The following is a 16,339-nucleotide window of genomic DNA, read 5'->3' as shown; positions in this document are numbered from 1 at the left end:
AAGAAAACCCAACAAAACTAATAATAAATAATTTTCAGAGACTAAAACCTTATTTATTGCCATGACTTTGGGGAGAAAGGACTCCCTCAATCCCCTCCCTGAATTCGGGCCCAGGGCGTTGCTTTTGTACCCTGCCTCCTGTGCGTTGGCATGAGATGTGTGCGGCCACCCCCTCGCCTGGAGGGAAAGCCATGTCCAATAAACTCGGGATGCTCTTTAGCAGCTGCTGTCTTTGGGATGATTATTTCCCTTCCTCGAGGAGGGGAGGGCAGCGATCACCATCGGCATCACTACGGCACCGCCGCCTCTTTGGGGTCGGGATCTGTTCTGGATGAGACAGGTGGGTGACGGAGGTGGGTCTGGGGGTGGGCATCTCCAACCCTGTCACCTCAGGATGAGCAGAGCTGTTTGGGCATGGCCCATTGTAGCACACCAGCGCTCATGGGGCACAGGTGAGATGGAACAGCTGTGCCAGGGGCTGCCCGAGCCCCCTCCGCAGCCACCGGTGTGTTGGCTTTCTATATTTTAATCATTTTAACATTTAATGCTTCTCAATTAAAGTGATTTCCTGGAGTAGATGCCAAGCTTAGGGTGAATGCACATTAACCACTTTCTGTAGCGGTAGTTAAAGGCACCAAGGGATTTAAGCAGCAATCCGCAGGGCTGCCGGGGAAAGGTTTGGCTGAATAAAGCAGATTATAAACAATAATATATGTCTTTTTTTTTTTTTCCCCACTCCACTCCCTCCCCTTCCTTGCTTTTTTAAACAATTTTTTTTTGGAAAGGCTCCAACCTCGCAAACAGCCCTAAAGTGCCATAAACATCTCCCAGGCTGAGCGCTCAGCCCCCAGCCGTGCGGGCTGTGAGCGGGGCTGCCGCAGCCTCTGCTTCCCAGCCCTCTTGTAAGAGAGATTTTATTCTCTTTTTTTATTGCCCAGTGTGTCCATCAAGCCAGGCTGTGCATTATGGCTCTGCACCATGGTGGCCTTGCTTGCCACTAACCTTGATGTCGCCACGCCTCCATCCCAAAGCCGGCGGAGCAGGGAGCAGCCCAGCATTGGGATGGGCGGCCTCATTTCATGTAGGACATAAGGAAATGACCTCAGGTTGCACGAGGGGAGGTTTAGATTGGAGATGAGGAAGAACTCTTTCCCTGAGAGGATTCTTAGCCCTTGTCCCAGGCTGCCCAGGGAGCTGATGGAGTCCCAATGCCTGGAGACATTGCAAAGCTGTGTAGCTGAGGTGCTGAGGGCCAGGGGTTAGAGGTGGGCTTGGCAGGGTGAGGGGAGAGCTTGGCCTCAATGATCTTAAAGGTCTTTTCCACCCAAAATGATTCTATGATTCTCTGATTCATCTGCATCTGTGTGCATGCTGAAACCTGGCATTTAGAAGAAATGTTGAGCAGCAGCAGCTTGCTTCATGCCACCAAGGAGACCCATCTCCAACTCCAAGCTCCCAACCTGTTCGTTTCACCAGCCCTTTGTCCCCAGCACGGCAGGGACGGGGTGTGTGTGGTGGCTGCAGACAGATGCATAAGATATGTTTTCTTTTGCCCCTCTGTGCTATCAGAGTTTCTTTGGGCTGCCCATGGGGAGCAGGCTTAGAGCTCACATTTCCTACAGACCTCAGAAAAAGCCCTGAAAGGGCTTTTTTTTTTCTTTTCCCCCTCCCAAACGTGGAGACAAGCACAGCATGTCCCCAGCCTGGCAGATGCCTCCAATATTAATTTAATGGGAAAATCAGTTGACATGGTCAACAGAAGGGCCTGTACAGCCCTTCACCTTGCCCAAGCCCCTCGTTCCCCAGCCTGTGCTGGGCTACTGCTGCTGAGGGTCAGCAGCACAAACTTCATCAGCACTGGCACAGCTGCAAAGAGCTGTCTGTGGCTGTGAGGGGCCAGAGCCTGGTGTGCTTCCTGCACAGACTATCCTCAGCAGAGGGAATATTCACATTTATTTTCCCAAGGCTGGATGTGCTGCAGAAAGGACCCAAAGGCCAGGAGTGGGGACTCCCTGCTCTGCCCCAGGCTGTCCATCTTGCCCTAGGGATGGCAATATCCCACGGGGAAGCCACAGCCTCCTCTTGGTGTGCACACCGATCCCAGGCATAGCAGAGACAGCACTGCAGCATTCTCCCCATTAGGAGTCAGTCCAAAGCACAGCCCCATCCCCACAGCTCCCCTGGACCACAGCCAACCCCCAGAACAGCCCAGCAGGATTCTGATGATGCAGAAAGCCCTGCATCCACCTTACTTCATTCCAGCACCTGAGGCACCACCACAGATTTATCATCTTGCTGAGTATATGGCCAGCTGAGAGGACTATCAAATGTCCAAGAGACCCATGGGGCTGACAGGGTGAGTGCAAATTTATGTTTGTGTCTGGCTCTTGTAAAACCTCAGCCCTGAAGGAGACACAGGACAGGGCAGGCGGCCCTGGAGCTGTTGCTGGAGGTTGGGTTTTAGTGCCATTTAAGTGAGCAAAGTAGTTGTGTGATGTAGCAAGAGAGGCTGGTCAGCCACAAAGCAGTCATCTCAGTATGTTGGGTGAGAACTAGAGGGATGGCCAGGCAGCTGTACAGGCCAGGCTGCCTTTGGTAGCCCTCTCTCCCCAGGATGAGAGCTTGAGCAGAGCTTTCCAAGGGCTACAACAGCCCTGCGCCGCTCCTACCCTTATTCATTCTGAGGAATCAAGTCACTCCCTGCAAGACAAATGTGCAGAGGCTCTGTCCCAACACTGTGCTTTTATTTCTAACACTTTATTTGGACCCAGGGGAAAAAAAAACACAACAAAACTCAACCCAAATGGGAGAGAGCAGCATCTCACCTGGCCCAGCAGCCCTCCCTTCCCCACAGAAGAGCTGACTGTTGGCAAAGGCTGCTCTGGTGAGACATTTGACGCAGTACTTTTGTCTAATGTGTTAAAACGATACCTGGGGCCTTCTCAAAGCCTTCTCTCCCCTCCCTTGCTCCCTTCCCCCCCCACCCTAAATACTAATAAATGTCAAAGCATGCAAAACCCTGATCCCATCCTGCCTGGGCTGTGTGCTCAGCCAGCCCTTGAGCCAGAGCTTCCACCCAGCCTCTGTGCTCTGAGAGCTCCCCTTCGACGCCCTCCCTCAACCCACATAAGGAAGCGAAGGGAGGGTCTCTGGAGGGTCTGTGTGCCCCTCCCTGGCCACAAGGCTAGGGCTGGCCAGCGGTGTGCTGCTGCAGAGCCAAAGTGATGGCTTTACAGTCTGTCACCTCCTCCGGCAGGCTGCCCTCCTGGTCCCGCAGTGTAGGGTCGGCACCCGACCGCAGCAGCAGCTCCACGATGTCCAGAAACTCACAGGCAGCAGCTGGAGGGAGAAAGAAAAGGGTTAGGCTGGGGGAGAAAGAGAAGGGTTAGGCTGGGCGATCCTGGCCTGAGGTGGCTGTGGTGGGTGCTTCTGGAGCCTGGCAACTTCCCATGGTGTGGCAGAGGCAGGAAACGCTGTCTCAGCACCTGGCCAGGCTGCACAGATCATTTTCTGAGGCAGTGTTCAGTACTCAATGTAGTATTTGCCTTTGGATGTAACAGTGCAAAGGAAAGACAAAAGACAGTGAAAAGCAAAACGTGTCTGTGCAAGCACCTGCCCTGAGCCTGGGCAGAGAGGCTCCAGGAGCTGGGTGGTTTGCTGGAGGATGCCTGGGCACAGTTTCTCTCAGGCTCCTCTGTGCCCAGGACAGGAGCATAGACCCTGGGAAAGGCCCCTGAGTGCAACTGCAGCATCCCTAAGTGCTGCCTGGGAAAGGCTTCCCTGCCTGCTCTGGCACCCAGAATTCATACAACATGTATCATTTATAAGCCTTTTTCCTTCACCTGCTTCCTGAACATCCCAGGGCTCCACATCCCAGGCAGGATGTCCTCAGTACTGCCTGGCTCCCAGCTTTCTTCCATAATAGAACCATTTGGTTGGAAAAGACCTTTAAGATCATAAAGTCAACCCCTCCCCTCACCCTGCCAAGCCCACCACTAACCCATGGCCCTCAGCACCTCAGCTACACAGCTTTGCAATATCTCCAGGGACGGGGACTCCCCCAGCTCCCTGGGCAGCCTGGGACAGGGGCTGACAACCCTCTCAGGGAAAGAGCTCTTCCTCATCTCCAACCTCAACCTCCCCTGGTGCAACTTGAGGCCATTTCCTTTTGTCCTATCACTCATTACTGAGAAGAGACCAACCCCCACCTCATTTCTCCTTGTGGAGAATTCAGATGGTTTTTAACTGGCAGGTGGCCCTTTGCTGAGCACCAGCACCAAGAGAATGTGCCTGTGCCCATGGACAGCCCCTAACAGCATTTCACCCTCATTTCTAACCCATACTCTCCCCAGCAACTACTTTTTTACATTTCCTCTGCCCAGATAGAATCAAGTCTGACCTGAGCTTTTCCCTGTCCCAAGGGTATAACAACCTGGCAGCTTTCAGCTTCTTGCCTGAGGATGCTAAAAACAAAGAACCAGGACCACTCTTAACACCGAAGAGCCAGGCAGGGTGGATATCTGCACAAGTCCCAGTTCCTTCTTCCCTTAAAGCCTGTGCAATGCAGATGCTAGTGAAGCCAAAACTGCCTCAGCTCCCACCTGCCTTAAGGAGACTGGCAGCTTCCTTTCACCTCGGTAGCAACTGGTTTTAATGATGTTTCAGGTGCTTTTACAACATAACTGACTAACTCTATTTTGCCCTTAAATGTAGTAATTAGAGTGTCTTTTCCATGATTCCACACTTTTCTAATCACCCAAAGGGACAAGCAGCAATGCTTAATTACAATAAACTTGATATGTGATGGTAGCTTGTACTGAAATGGATAAAAAGATGAGCAAAAAAGGAAGGAGAGGGTGGTGAGGAAGCAGGTGGGGGTGTGGGTGAAGGGCTGGAGGGGCACAGCCTGTGCTGAGGGCACAGCACCTTTGCAGAGAGCAGCCTACCAGGGTGGCAGCTCCTGTGGACTGAGCTGTGTCTGCATGGGGAGTGGTGGTTTCCCCACAGTGTGGGCACAGCCTGTGTCCCCGAGCTGGGGCTGTCCCCGGGGTGAGCACGGCCGCTGCATTTATCACACCCAGGGACTCTGGATTTGCCAAGGGCTGGGGCAGCGGCGCTGCCACTGCCATGCCTGAAGATGGATTCCCATTCAGCACAGTTTGCCTCCCGACTCCATTAATCCTCAGGGTTCAGATGATGAATTTCTTTTCCCTTTCTTTCTTTTTAAAATCATTTCTTTTCCCTCCCGTGTCCCCTCCCACGGCACAGAAAGAGACGAACAGATGGTGCTTTGCAGGGAAGCCCAAGTGCCCATGAGGATACAGAGCCTGCCCACTCTGTGGCCACGTGGCCACCCGTGCTCAAAGAAGCCTTGATTTCCTCTGGGAGAGGCAGCAGCAATGATTTTAGCATTCCCAGCGGGTGGGTGGGTGGATGAATGGATGGATGGATGGATGGAGAGAAGCCCAAGATGAACGGGGCTGTTTAGTGGGGAGACTGTTCATCCCCTCAACACAGCACCAATGGGCACCTCCAGCCTGGAGGGGAAAGGGTCTGCTGGGGGGGTCCCACCGGAGCCTTGGGACCACGCTGCTGCTTGGCCTCCACTTAACCTCCCATTAAACCCGGGGTCGGCGCCCATCGGAAGGAGGGAGGATTTATAACCCGCAGCAGGATGCCGTTTGACACCGGCTGTAATCAGGAGAGCTGTCACCACAAGGACAGCTGTCAGGCCACGCCGGCTCATAAAAAGAGATGGAGACACCCTAAAAGCAGTGGCTGCCTTGCTCGTGGGGTTTAACCCTTCCCTGAACAGCCTCTAACAAAAGGGAAGGCCTGGTAAAGGCACTGTGCTCTGCTCAGAGACAGCTTTCAGAGCAGCTCTCACACCTCTCTGCTACAATTCACAGCTTGGTTACGAAGAGCTGGCCCAGGAGGTATCAGATTTTCAGCGAGTTCTAGTTGCAAGCCAAGTGCCACTTGAACCAAAACTGTTCACCCATTTAAACAAGACGTTTCAAGATCGGGGTGATTTATAACCAGATCAGCTAAACAAGGGAATGAGGACAGCCTGGGTGCAGTGATGGGCAACCAGGGACAGTGGAACACCCATGGGCTCACCAGACTCCTGTACCAGTGACCCAGAGAGACTTCCCCAAAGATGATGTACGGGGAGGGAAGGTGGGAAGGAAAGGATCCTAACACTTGAAGTGTTCAGGAAAAGAATGCCAATGCCTGGTAAACTATCAGTATTGAAACATCTGAGCTGACAAGGTGGAGCAGAGAAGCTGTTTTTTAAATACTGTTGATGAAATCGGTTCTGTTTGTTTGCTTGTGTTAACCTGCTTCAGTCACCAGCCCCAGGGATCCACCTGTACAGCACTTAGGCTGAGCTGATGCAGAGGTGCACTTGCCTGAAGCTCTTGGATAACTTCCACATGTGCTACGATTTTGCCCAAGCCGCTGTAATCCTATGTGTGCCCCTAGGTTGGCAGATGTCAGTGCTGGAGTTGGGAGCAGGTGAGAGTGTCCTCCCAGGAGAGAGAAAGCCCAAACTGTGGAATGAGCTGGGCAGAGGAAGAGGCAACATGGCATTCAGTGCTACCACTCTGCAGATGCTACTTCAGTCAGAAGGGTAGGGATTTGAGAAAGAAAGTATTCTGCAGGAAAGATGACGTGGGGAGAAAGCATACATTACTGGAATGATGGTCTCGGCTCAGGGGCCCTGGAATCTGGTAGTTTGGATCCAGATCCAAATGCTGTGCCTTGGGCTAATGGTCTGCAAAGCAATTTTGCCATCCTGCTAACATCCTTGCAGGGAGATTGGAAAGAGAGGAAAAGACAGAGACGCTTCAGAATGTAATTAAGTATGCTCTTAATGACACAGTGACAGGCACCCAGAGAGAGTGTAAAATAAGAACTGGTATGTCTTAATTTTGGAAAACATTTTGATATAGATTAAATCGATACTTTTTTTCCTCATTCCCCACACATCAGCACCACGTGTGTTACTTAAGTCTCTGCTTTTCTCATTTGGAGACAGAACAATCTTTCAATTAAAAGGATTGCTACAAAATCCCATCTCTAATTAGCATGTAATTATAGGAGGGACACAAACTGTAACTTTGATCTGCTGGGTTTGGTAGTAGAGAAGCTGCTGCTGTGTCAGCTACCATCACACAGGTTTGTCACCAGGACAAACCAGGAAGTGAAGGCCACCTTGCTTGTCCTCTTCCCCTCACCTGTGTAACTTGTGAAAGATGGTACAGACCCCCCTTGCAACTCCCTGAAGGGAAAGGGACTTTGCATTCCCTAAGCAGAGCCACTCCTGGGTCTGGAGGTGGCAGAACTGTGTCCTGGCAACACATGGGCACACATGACAAGCTGCACAAAATGAATCATTAATTGGGGGGAGAAAGGAAAGCTTTGAGGTCATATTTGCAGAGAAGAGTGAGGGGAGAACAGCAGCCCTCTTCACTGCTTCTCCCAGCACTTCTATTCCTACCCTGCTAGGGTTTAGCCGGTGGAGGTAGCTGCTGGTTAATCAAATCCTGCTTGCCTGCTCTTATATCTGCTGCAATTTGCTTTCTGTACGTAGACCATTTACTACAGCTGCAAATCCATCCTGTTAAGAGGAAACAAGCAAGCTGAAAGGAAGCTTACCATAATGGAGTGCAGTCTGGCCTTCCCCATCCTGAAAAAGAGAGAGAAAGAGTGACTTGATTTGAGAGCTATAGGTAACATCACGGGGGTACAAGTAAATCCCAGTTTTAAATAAATAAGATGAATCACAGCAATATTTTAACTGACTCGGTAAACAGCCCAGGACACACAGCTACCTGGCAGTTAGGCTTTGAATCATCATCCACCATCAACCCAGAACACAGAATCATAGAATGGTGGGGGTCAGAAGGGACCTCGAGAGATCATCCAGCCCAACCCTCTGCTAAAGCAAGTTCCACTCGATCAGGGTGCACAGGAACGTGTCCAGGTGGGTTTGGAAACCTCCTGAGAAGGAGCCTCCACACCCTCCCTGCGCAGCCTGGGCTCCCTCACCTGCACAGGAAAGAAATTTCTCCTCTTGCTGAAGTGGATCTTCCCATGTTCCAGCTCATGCCTGTTACCCCCTTGTCCTGTCACTGGGCACTACAGAAAAAAGACTGGCCCCATCCTCTCGACATCTGCCCTTTAGGTATTCATAAGCATTGACAAGGTCTCTTCTCAGCCTTCTCCAGGCTAAGCAGTCCCAGTTCCTGCAGCCTTTCCTCATCAGAGAGATGTTCCTGTTCCCTGATCATCTTGGTAGCCCTGAGCTGGACTCTGCAGCAGTTTCCTGTGTCTCTCAAACTGGGGAGTCCAGTCCTGGACACAATTCATGGACATTCAACACCTACCCATCCATATCCGTACTGATGGATCATCAACATCTACTCACCCATAAGAGAGTGTGGATTGTCATGACATAAGCCTAACTCAGTTCATAGAGTTACCAAGGATTTCAGTTCTATGGCTTACCTTTGGGACCCTCACTTATCCTGATGCTTTAGTGTATGATGCTTCTGGGCAAGCTCAGCCTTGGCTAACTGCTTGAGAGGAGGTTAAAGCACTGGGATGCTGACACAGCTCAGCACGTTGCGCTCTTCAGCCCAAGGGAATTCACAGGGGAAAAAACCCACTGTTCTTCCGCCTGAATAAATCTTAGGTCCCTACTCTTCAGAATTCAGGTCTGGCCAAAGGTGGACTCAAAGCCCAAGTAAGTTCTGCTGAGCCGCTGGATGAGGGCAAGGGAAGGGCTACGCACAGGGCTGAACTCAGCCCTGCAGTATAAGGGCAAAGCAAGCTGCATGATGTGAAGATGCTGGCACACAGCTCCCTCCTGGAGCTAAAATGTACAGCCCTGCATCAGCTGCAATGCTCTGCCAAGTGTGGCCCTTCCCAGGCTCAGCAGGCACAGCCAGGGCTTTGCTGGTGAGCAGACAGTGCTCGCGTGGCACGTTCGGCAGTGCAAACCTCACCATGCTGCAGCCTCGTCCCGCCACCAGAACAGGTGAAGGAACAGAAGGACAGAATTACTGGCCCTTTTACTTTCACTGTCCCACCAGGATTAGCCTCTAATTCAGTTCTTTGCCTCCTTAATTTATTTGCATCTGTTTATGGAGACTTAAGTTTTTAATTACCATCATCTTTGGGATTAAGGTGCAAATTCTACAGCCTGCTGTGGACTGTGCAGCAGGCAAAGGGGGAAAGAAGAACATAAAACCAGGTAGAAATTCTACCTGTAGCTGTTTGGAGTCTTCTCTTTTCCCAGTCTGTTATTCCATTTGATATTCACAGAATCACAGAATGGTGGGGGTCAGAAAGGACCTCTAGAAATCATCCAGCCCAACCCCCTGCTAAAGCAGGTTCACTATGGTCAGGTTGCATATGAACCCATCCAGGTAGGTTTGGAAATCTCCAGAGAAGGAGACTCCACAATTTCTCTGGGCAGCCTGTGCCAGTGCTCCTTCACCCTCACAACAAGAAGGTCCCTGAAGGAACTAGGACTGACTCGTGTTTCAGGGTGGGAGGTGCTCCAGAGCAAAGCATGGCATCACAACAACACAACAGGGACGAAAAAGAAAAGACAGAGGCAATGGGCATTTGCTGCCTAAACATCCATTTCAAGTCTTTGCTGGGGAAAAAGCAGTGTAGGGAGGGAGGTTTTCATTTCCATATGCTGCTATGTCCCATTCGTGGCACTCACACTAACGTTTGGTGTGCCTGGTCTCAGCAGCCTGTCGCTTGCCTGGATTGTGGGCAGCGTAACACAAATGGGTATCATTAGAAGATAACCCAAACCAAACAACTGCAGGAATCAAGGAGGACATACATTGATTATTCCACACTAATAAGGTAACAGATCTGAGCCAGAGCCCCCAAGAGGTCCTTAAGCATGTGTCTGCTCAGAGGAGTGACAGGGCCGGTACTGACTTCAGCAGAACGCAGAGCAGGGCTGGGAAGAAGAGGTGGGGGAGCATTAGGAATGAGTTATTAGAAAGGCAAGCTTTCAAAGCTGTGGGCTGTGTGTGTGGTGGGGGATGGGAAGGCAGCCCCCCTCCGCATCGCCCTCAGCACCCGCAGGTGAACGGCACTGGAGGCGCATGCGGAGACCCCTTCCCTGGGAACTCTTAGAGAATACACAGGATGGCTCCAGGAATACCACAGCCTTTTGCTCCTCTTCCCAAGGCCTGTGTGAAGGGCTTCAGGCTAATAAGGCTTTTATTTCTCTGCCGTTTACTGGGCTAAGAACAGAGAGCAAGTCTTGGCACACGAGATGCATCTCTAATCCCAGTGTAGTTTTAAAAGAGAACTATTAATCCAGTGTTATGCAAACACTGTTTATACTTTATTTAGGCTGTGGATTTTTCCCCCCTTTGAGCCTGACAGCTGGCCAAATGCTATTTGTTACACTTCTCAGATGCTATGCTATTTGCCTGTATCTTCTCTGTGACAAATTTTAATCCAGGTAAATGGAAAAAGCTCTAGCATGGTCACTCACTAAGGGCCTTGAAATGCCCTCGGGAGGCTGCAGATCTCAAACCCTTTTTGATTTGGGTTTTTTGGCACCCTGTGGCTAATTAGAGCCTGACATGTTCAGCTGCTCTGTGAGCAGTGCTTGGCTCCAGGTATGGCAACACTGAGCCTTTGGTGCAAAATGGTCACACCTGAAAACTAATCAAAGAAGGGCCATGAAAACAAGGATTACACATCCTATCATGGGAATTATGTGAGGTGAATATCACCTACCAGGCACTGGAAATGTTTGCTTTACAATAGAACAGGATGTGCCAAAGTGATCTCAAGATGAACCTGGCCTTGATGCAACGAGTACATCCTAACGCGTGACAAAAAGCAGTAGTTTCTGGAGCATCCTGGGCACAGTGCAGTGAATCTTTCTCCTAGGACTGGAACATCTTTCTTATGAGGAAAGGCTGCAGGACTTGAGGCTGTTTAGCCTGGAGAAGGCTTAAAAGGTGGGTGTCAGGAGGGTAGGCTGACACTTTTTTCTGTAGTGCCCAGTGACAGGACAAGGGGTAATGGACATAAACTGGAATACAAAAAGTTCCACTAAACACAAGTGAAAACTTCTTTGGTGTTGAGGTGAGGGAGCCCTGGCACAGGCTGCGCAGGGAGGGTGTGCAGTCTTCTTCTCTGGAGGTTTTCAAACCCACCTGGACACGTTCCTGTGCCCCGTGATCGAGGGGAACCTGTTTTAGCAGGGGGTTGGGCTGGATGAGCTATAGAGGTCCCTTCCAACTCCCACCGTTCTATGATTCTGTGACATGCCTCTGCCGGGATGAACAACCCCAAGTGGTGAGCGGACAGGGATAACCTGGCAGAGCCTCTGTTCTCACCTGCTGCACCCTGCCCAGGGCACTGGCAAATGTCAGCAGCCCATCCTGGGATCGCTGGCAGCCAGGAGTTGCATCCTCTGCAGCCAGAGGAAGACAGAGATGCTGGTGGTGAACAGATGGACCGTTTCACTCATCTGGCTTGCAAGGGAGGGCGGACAGCTAATTTTTCCCTATCAAAACCCATCAGAATACTTGTTGGCTTATTTTATACAGAGTGCTGAGTTGGAGGGGCATGTTTGTCATGGTTGTTCACTTTTTCCCCTCCCTAGTTCAGCTTTCGGATTATGGACATGTAAACTATACAGAGTTGCAAGTACAAGAAGATGCAGAGTCTATTGAAACCAATCATTTGGCAAATCTTTAATGTAAAAACCTGAATACTATAACCAATTCCTTCCAAACTGTGTCTGTGTTAAGTTAGGTCATCATGGTGCATTATAATTTCTGTGTTAAGGCATGTTAATAGAAATTAAAGACTAAGAAATTAGAGACTTTTACTTTTTTCCCCCCAGTGTGAGCTTCTGTGATGTGACAGGAGCACAAAGAGTAGGGGAGCTGATGTTGAGAAGTACAGATGAAGAGATGAGCAGCTTCAAGGCCAACACTGAGCTCTGCTCTATGCCAGGATGCCCCTGAGAAACTCCTTTTCAACATCAGCTGGAGTAATGTCAACGTGATAGGTTAAAAAGGAGGAAATCAGAGCTCTGACTCAGTGAACTTCAACACAAAAGGAGGAAAAAGCTAGGCTCAAAGCGATAATATGTGCTTTTGTACAGCTCTGCTTTTGGCTTGCAAGGCACTTGTCCCAGAGCCCTTTCAGCAATACCCTGACTATAAAAAGGAGCTTGTGGCAATGGTAGAACCATATAACCAGACAGAAGAAGAAAGGAAGGAAAGACCCTTACACACTAAAATGTAGAAGCACTTAGTCCCACACATGCAAGTTACTGACCAACAGAGATTGATTGCCAGCTTTCCTCTTGCCTCCTAACACCACATGCTAGCCCTGGTGCCCCTGGCACATCTGGTCACAGCAGGCTGACAGCTGAGCTGCTGCTTTCAAGGGAGAGGAGAGTGCTTCCAAATACCTCAAAAAGAAAATCAAACGTCCATGTCTACCAAATCCACCAAAACAAAGACGCTACAAAATCTCAGGTGCCTCTTGCATCCATGGTCTGCGACAGATGTCACTCAATGAAAATCCAACTACCAGTGGGTAACTTATTGGATAACAGGATTGTGTTCTGCTCCTGAGAAATTTAAGCAAGAGAAATGAGAGAAGATGGACCGAGTGCAGATGGACCAACTGTCTTATCCATTAAGTGGTACCACGGCTACTGCACGGCAATTTTGTCTTATAAGTGATAGGATTATATCCGTGTTGCCATCTCACGTTCATTCCCTTGGAATTTCTGTACCCTGCTTAACCTAACACAAGGTTTCTGAACTGGGGGGCAGAGACATGGAAATGGCTTGGCTGAGCCCTGCTGAGATGCTGCACATGTTATAAGCCACAATTCCTGCTAAGCACAATTCCTGATAAGCTACAATTCCAGTGCTGAAGCTGGGGCTGCACAGCCCTTCGCAGCAGCTGTGAGGGTCTGCACAGGACCCTCATACCTCCTGGAGTGCTGGTTCACACCGAGACCTCATCTCTGTGCTTTCAATCGCATCTCCGAGTGCAGACACCATCAGCATGGAAAAGCACAGCAGAAAAGAAACCCTAACCTCTCCCTTCTGAGGGATGGCAGATGTACTCTTTATTTTAAGGTATTCTCCCCCAAGTCCCCATCCCTTCTTTCTGTTCATTTGTGGCTCCATTGAAGGTGCAGGCTCCTTCCCATGACGGACTCCAAATGTTGGTGGAGATCGCAGGAGATAAGACCGATGAGGTGATAAGAGTGTTTAACAGCTCTGGGTCCTGGGCAGCACCATAGGCCAGAGGGAAGATAAATATTTACACTACATCTTTAGAAGGTGAGCAAATAAAAAGGGCTAGAATAATACAGCTTCTGAACAAGCACTGGTGCTTAGGAGCTGGGAATATAAATCTCTGCAGCCTCGCAACACACACTCACTCAAGCCAGGGAGATGAAAAATAGCAAGAAAATACTTCCCTCCACTTTTAAAAAGGGTTTTATTTCTCATTTATTTCCACTTTAGACTTCAACTTCCCAACAATTTACTTTAACCTCATCATCTTCTTTTTCTCTCTCTGAAATTGTGTCCCCAAGATGACTTGAGGGAGAGGCTACCACTAAAAGCGTACCAGAATTTACATGCTAATGCCAACCAATACGTAAAACCAGGCCATGAGGGTGAGGACAAACAGCCTGAATGTCACCAGACAACCCAGTAGATGGTCCCAACACAGCCTTTATTTTCATTTATGTGCTCTTTTGTTTTGCACACTGCAGCCTGGGTTTGGACACACACATTAATGCACGTCAAATGAATGCCTGTTGAGCTGAAGCAGACAGATGATCAAGTTGCCACGCATGAAAACAGTGCCATAGGGAAGCAGTGGTTTAGGTTAAAATTGGATCCCCTCTTTTTTTTTGAAATCCCTACCTTAGTGCACCCACATGCACCTACACTTCTGCTTTTAGTCTCCTTCTGAGCCTTAGAGCAACATCAGTGACAGTGCAAATCGAGAGACAAGACGATCTAACAGTTTCATACCAGAACACCTGGAGTTCCCAACAGCTCTGATTCTAGGAAAGTGAAACAGACTTTTATGTTTTCTGCCCATTTTTTTCAGACTAGGTGGCCTGTCTGAGGATAATTGGTTAGATGGTGCTTGTGAGGTTATGGTTGTTAAATGTAGGTTGTTGTCAGGCATAATGATTCAGATCCTTGGTACCAGCTGGAAGGCAGCTCAGGCATTCTCCAAGGACCAACACCATGGGACAAAGGATACAGAGCAACCTCTGGCAGAAGCAAACCCAAAATCTATGTACTGGTCACAAACAGGTGTTATTTGGGGACTGCAAATCCCCAAAGTCCCCTAAGTTTTTGTTCTCTGATTATGAAATCTTCCACCTCCCTTGCACGTGGGTAGACGTGGCTGGGACTCCTCTCTTATTCTCCCTCTCCAAGATCTCTCTTCTCTGTCCCCTTCCTCCAGTTCAGACCTTTTCCTGCACTGTGCTGGGCAGATATCTGTAGGGTTGGAAGGTGCAAGACAGATCTTTATCATCACCTCTTGGGCCCTTCTCCAGAGCCTACTGCCAGGCTATCATTTGGCCTATCTACTAAGTGCCTCACGGATAAATTAGATCTGCATAGAGAAGCAATTATTACATTTCTAATGGCACGGACCCTTACGGCACAATCTGCCACTGAAAGGCAAAGGAAATTGCATTAGCTTTTGTTTGATTCAAAATTATGATCCAGGGAAGAGGGATGCTGAAGTCCCCGAAAGCCAAACCTCAGAGCAGGGGATCCTTCTGTCTGGAGACCTCCTGACTCACATTCGCTGCCTGAGCTCATACTCGTTGTTCATTTAGATACTCTAATTTGGGGGAGCTCTCCACTTGCAAAGCTGCTGTTAAAAACAGATCTAAGAAAGCTCAGAGAGAATGTGATGCCCAGGAGCTGCCCCTGGCTGCCTCCCGAAGCCTGCATCTGCTAATGCACCCAAACGCCACGGGCCCGAGGAGTTCAGCGTGCCAGGGTTACGCTAATCCCGCATCGCCCTACTTTCTAACTGGTGCTGTACCTAAATTTCCAAGTGCAATGGGATTTATCACATCTACTATCATCAGAATGTAGTGCTGCTGGCACAGATACAGATCCTCAATATCTCACTGCAGACATGGTTGTCTAATTGCAGAACAAACTGATTTCTGAAGCTCCACAGCCACTCATGCAGCAACACCAAAACTCTCAGGGCTGTTTTCCCATGGAGTTTTCACCCCAATTTGCAGCCAGCACTCTGAGCACATCTGTGTGTACGTATTTATAGGCTGCTCCAAAGAATATTTGCTACTGCTTGTTACTTCCAGCATAAGGCACATCTCTGGTCATCAAACAAGTGTGTTGGTGCAATATAAAAGCTGCAGGGAAGCTCCCGGCTTCTTCAGCCCAGGAATCAACTGTGTGTTTGGGAAGAGCCAGCGCTTAGAGCTGTAACAAGTGTCACAGGGCTGCAGTTGAGCCAGCCTCCAATAAAACCACGCAAATACACTCCCAGGCTGCAAACAGCATGATATTCCTAAGGGCAAGATGCTAAAAAACTTTGGGTGTTTCCCTTTCCCTTCCTCATGTAAAAGTTAGTAGCTCTTGTACCCTGCTTTATCACTTTAGTGGGGTAGAGGCAGATACCTGGTTATTTAAGGGGCAGGATAAATGGGCTGAGACAGCTTCCCCATCCCCAGTTCACTAGGGAAGGCTTGGAAATTCCACCTGACACCGGCCGGCACTGTGCTCTTAAACAATCTCCAGTCTGATCCGATTGTTCCCCAGTGGGGAGGCAGGCTGCAGCTCGCTCAAGAGTCATTGATTGGATTAACAGCCTAATTCCCAACAGATGAATAGAATACTGATGTCTTGTCAGCCCACATCATAGAAGGAAAACACAATCTGCTTCTACAGCCTGGAAATTTAACCCTTTGCTTCCCTGCTCCCCTTCCCAGGGGCTGAAGGCACGACTCCAGCCCCTTCAGCTCCAGATCCTACCCCTTCAAACAACAGAAGATATATTAACCTCTGGGACGCTTTGCCTAATCACCCACATGCCACGGGATCATACGTTATTTTCTGTAAGGTTGGGTTTGTAAGGAGCCCTCTTTTCATCCTTTCTAGACAGATTTATACTGGGGACCTTAATTCTTTTTTTTCACCCCCATTTTACCACCTGCTGTTAAAGGAAATACTGTCTGTCTCACAGTAAGCAGGTGAAAATTCACTAGGTTAACGAGATTTATTCGGAAATATACAGATAT

At 49.4% G+C, this 16,339-nt stretch overlaps 1 protein-coding gene across 1 annotated transcript in view; it reads right to left on the bottom strand.

The window, feature by feature from the left end:
- Positions 1-2,714: 2,714 nt before the first annotated feature.
- Positions 2,715-16,339, bottom strand: part of ACBD6 (acyl-CoA binding domain containing 6) — an 88,984-nt gene continuing 75,359 nt past the window's right edge. The window contains exons 7-8 of the mRNA XM_062003732.1: positions 7,663-7,693; positions 2,715-3,339 (exon numbers count right to left, since the gene is read on the bottom strand). Coding sequence (XP_061859716.1) covers positions 3,185-3,339; positions 7,663-7,693 — 186 coding nt within the window. The 3' untranslated portion in view covers positions 2,715-3,184. The remainder of the gene's footprint in view (positions 3,340-7,662; positions 7,694-16,339) is intronic.

The sequence above is a fragment of the Colius striatus genome, chromosome 10 (genome assembly GCF_028858725.1).
Source record: "Colius striatus isolate bColStr4 chromosome 10, bColStr4.1.hap1, whole genome shotgun sequence".
In the NCBI taxonomy this organism is placed as follows: domain Eukaryota; kingdom Metazoa; phylum Chordata; class Aves; order Coliiformes; family Coliidae; genus Colius; species Colius striatus.
Note: the sequence above shows the minus strand (reverse complement) of the source record. Positions and strands in the feature narration are given on the sequence as shown.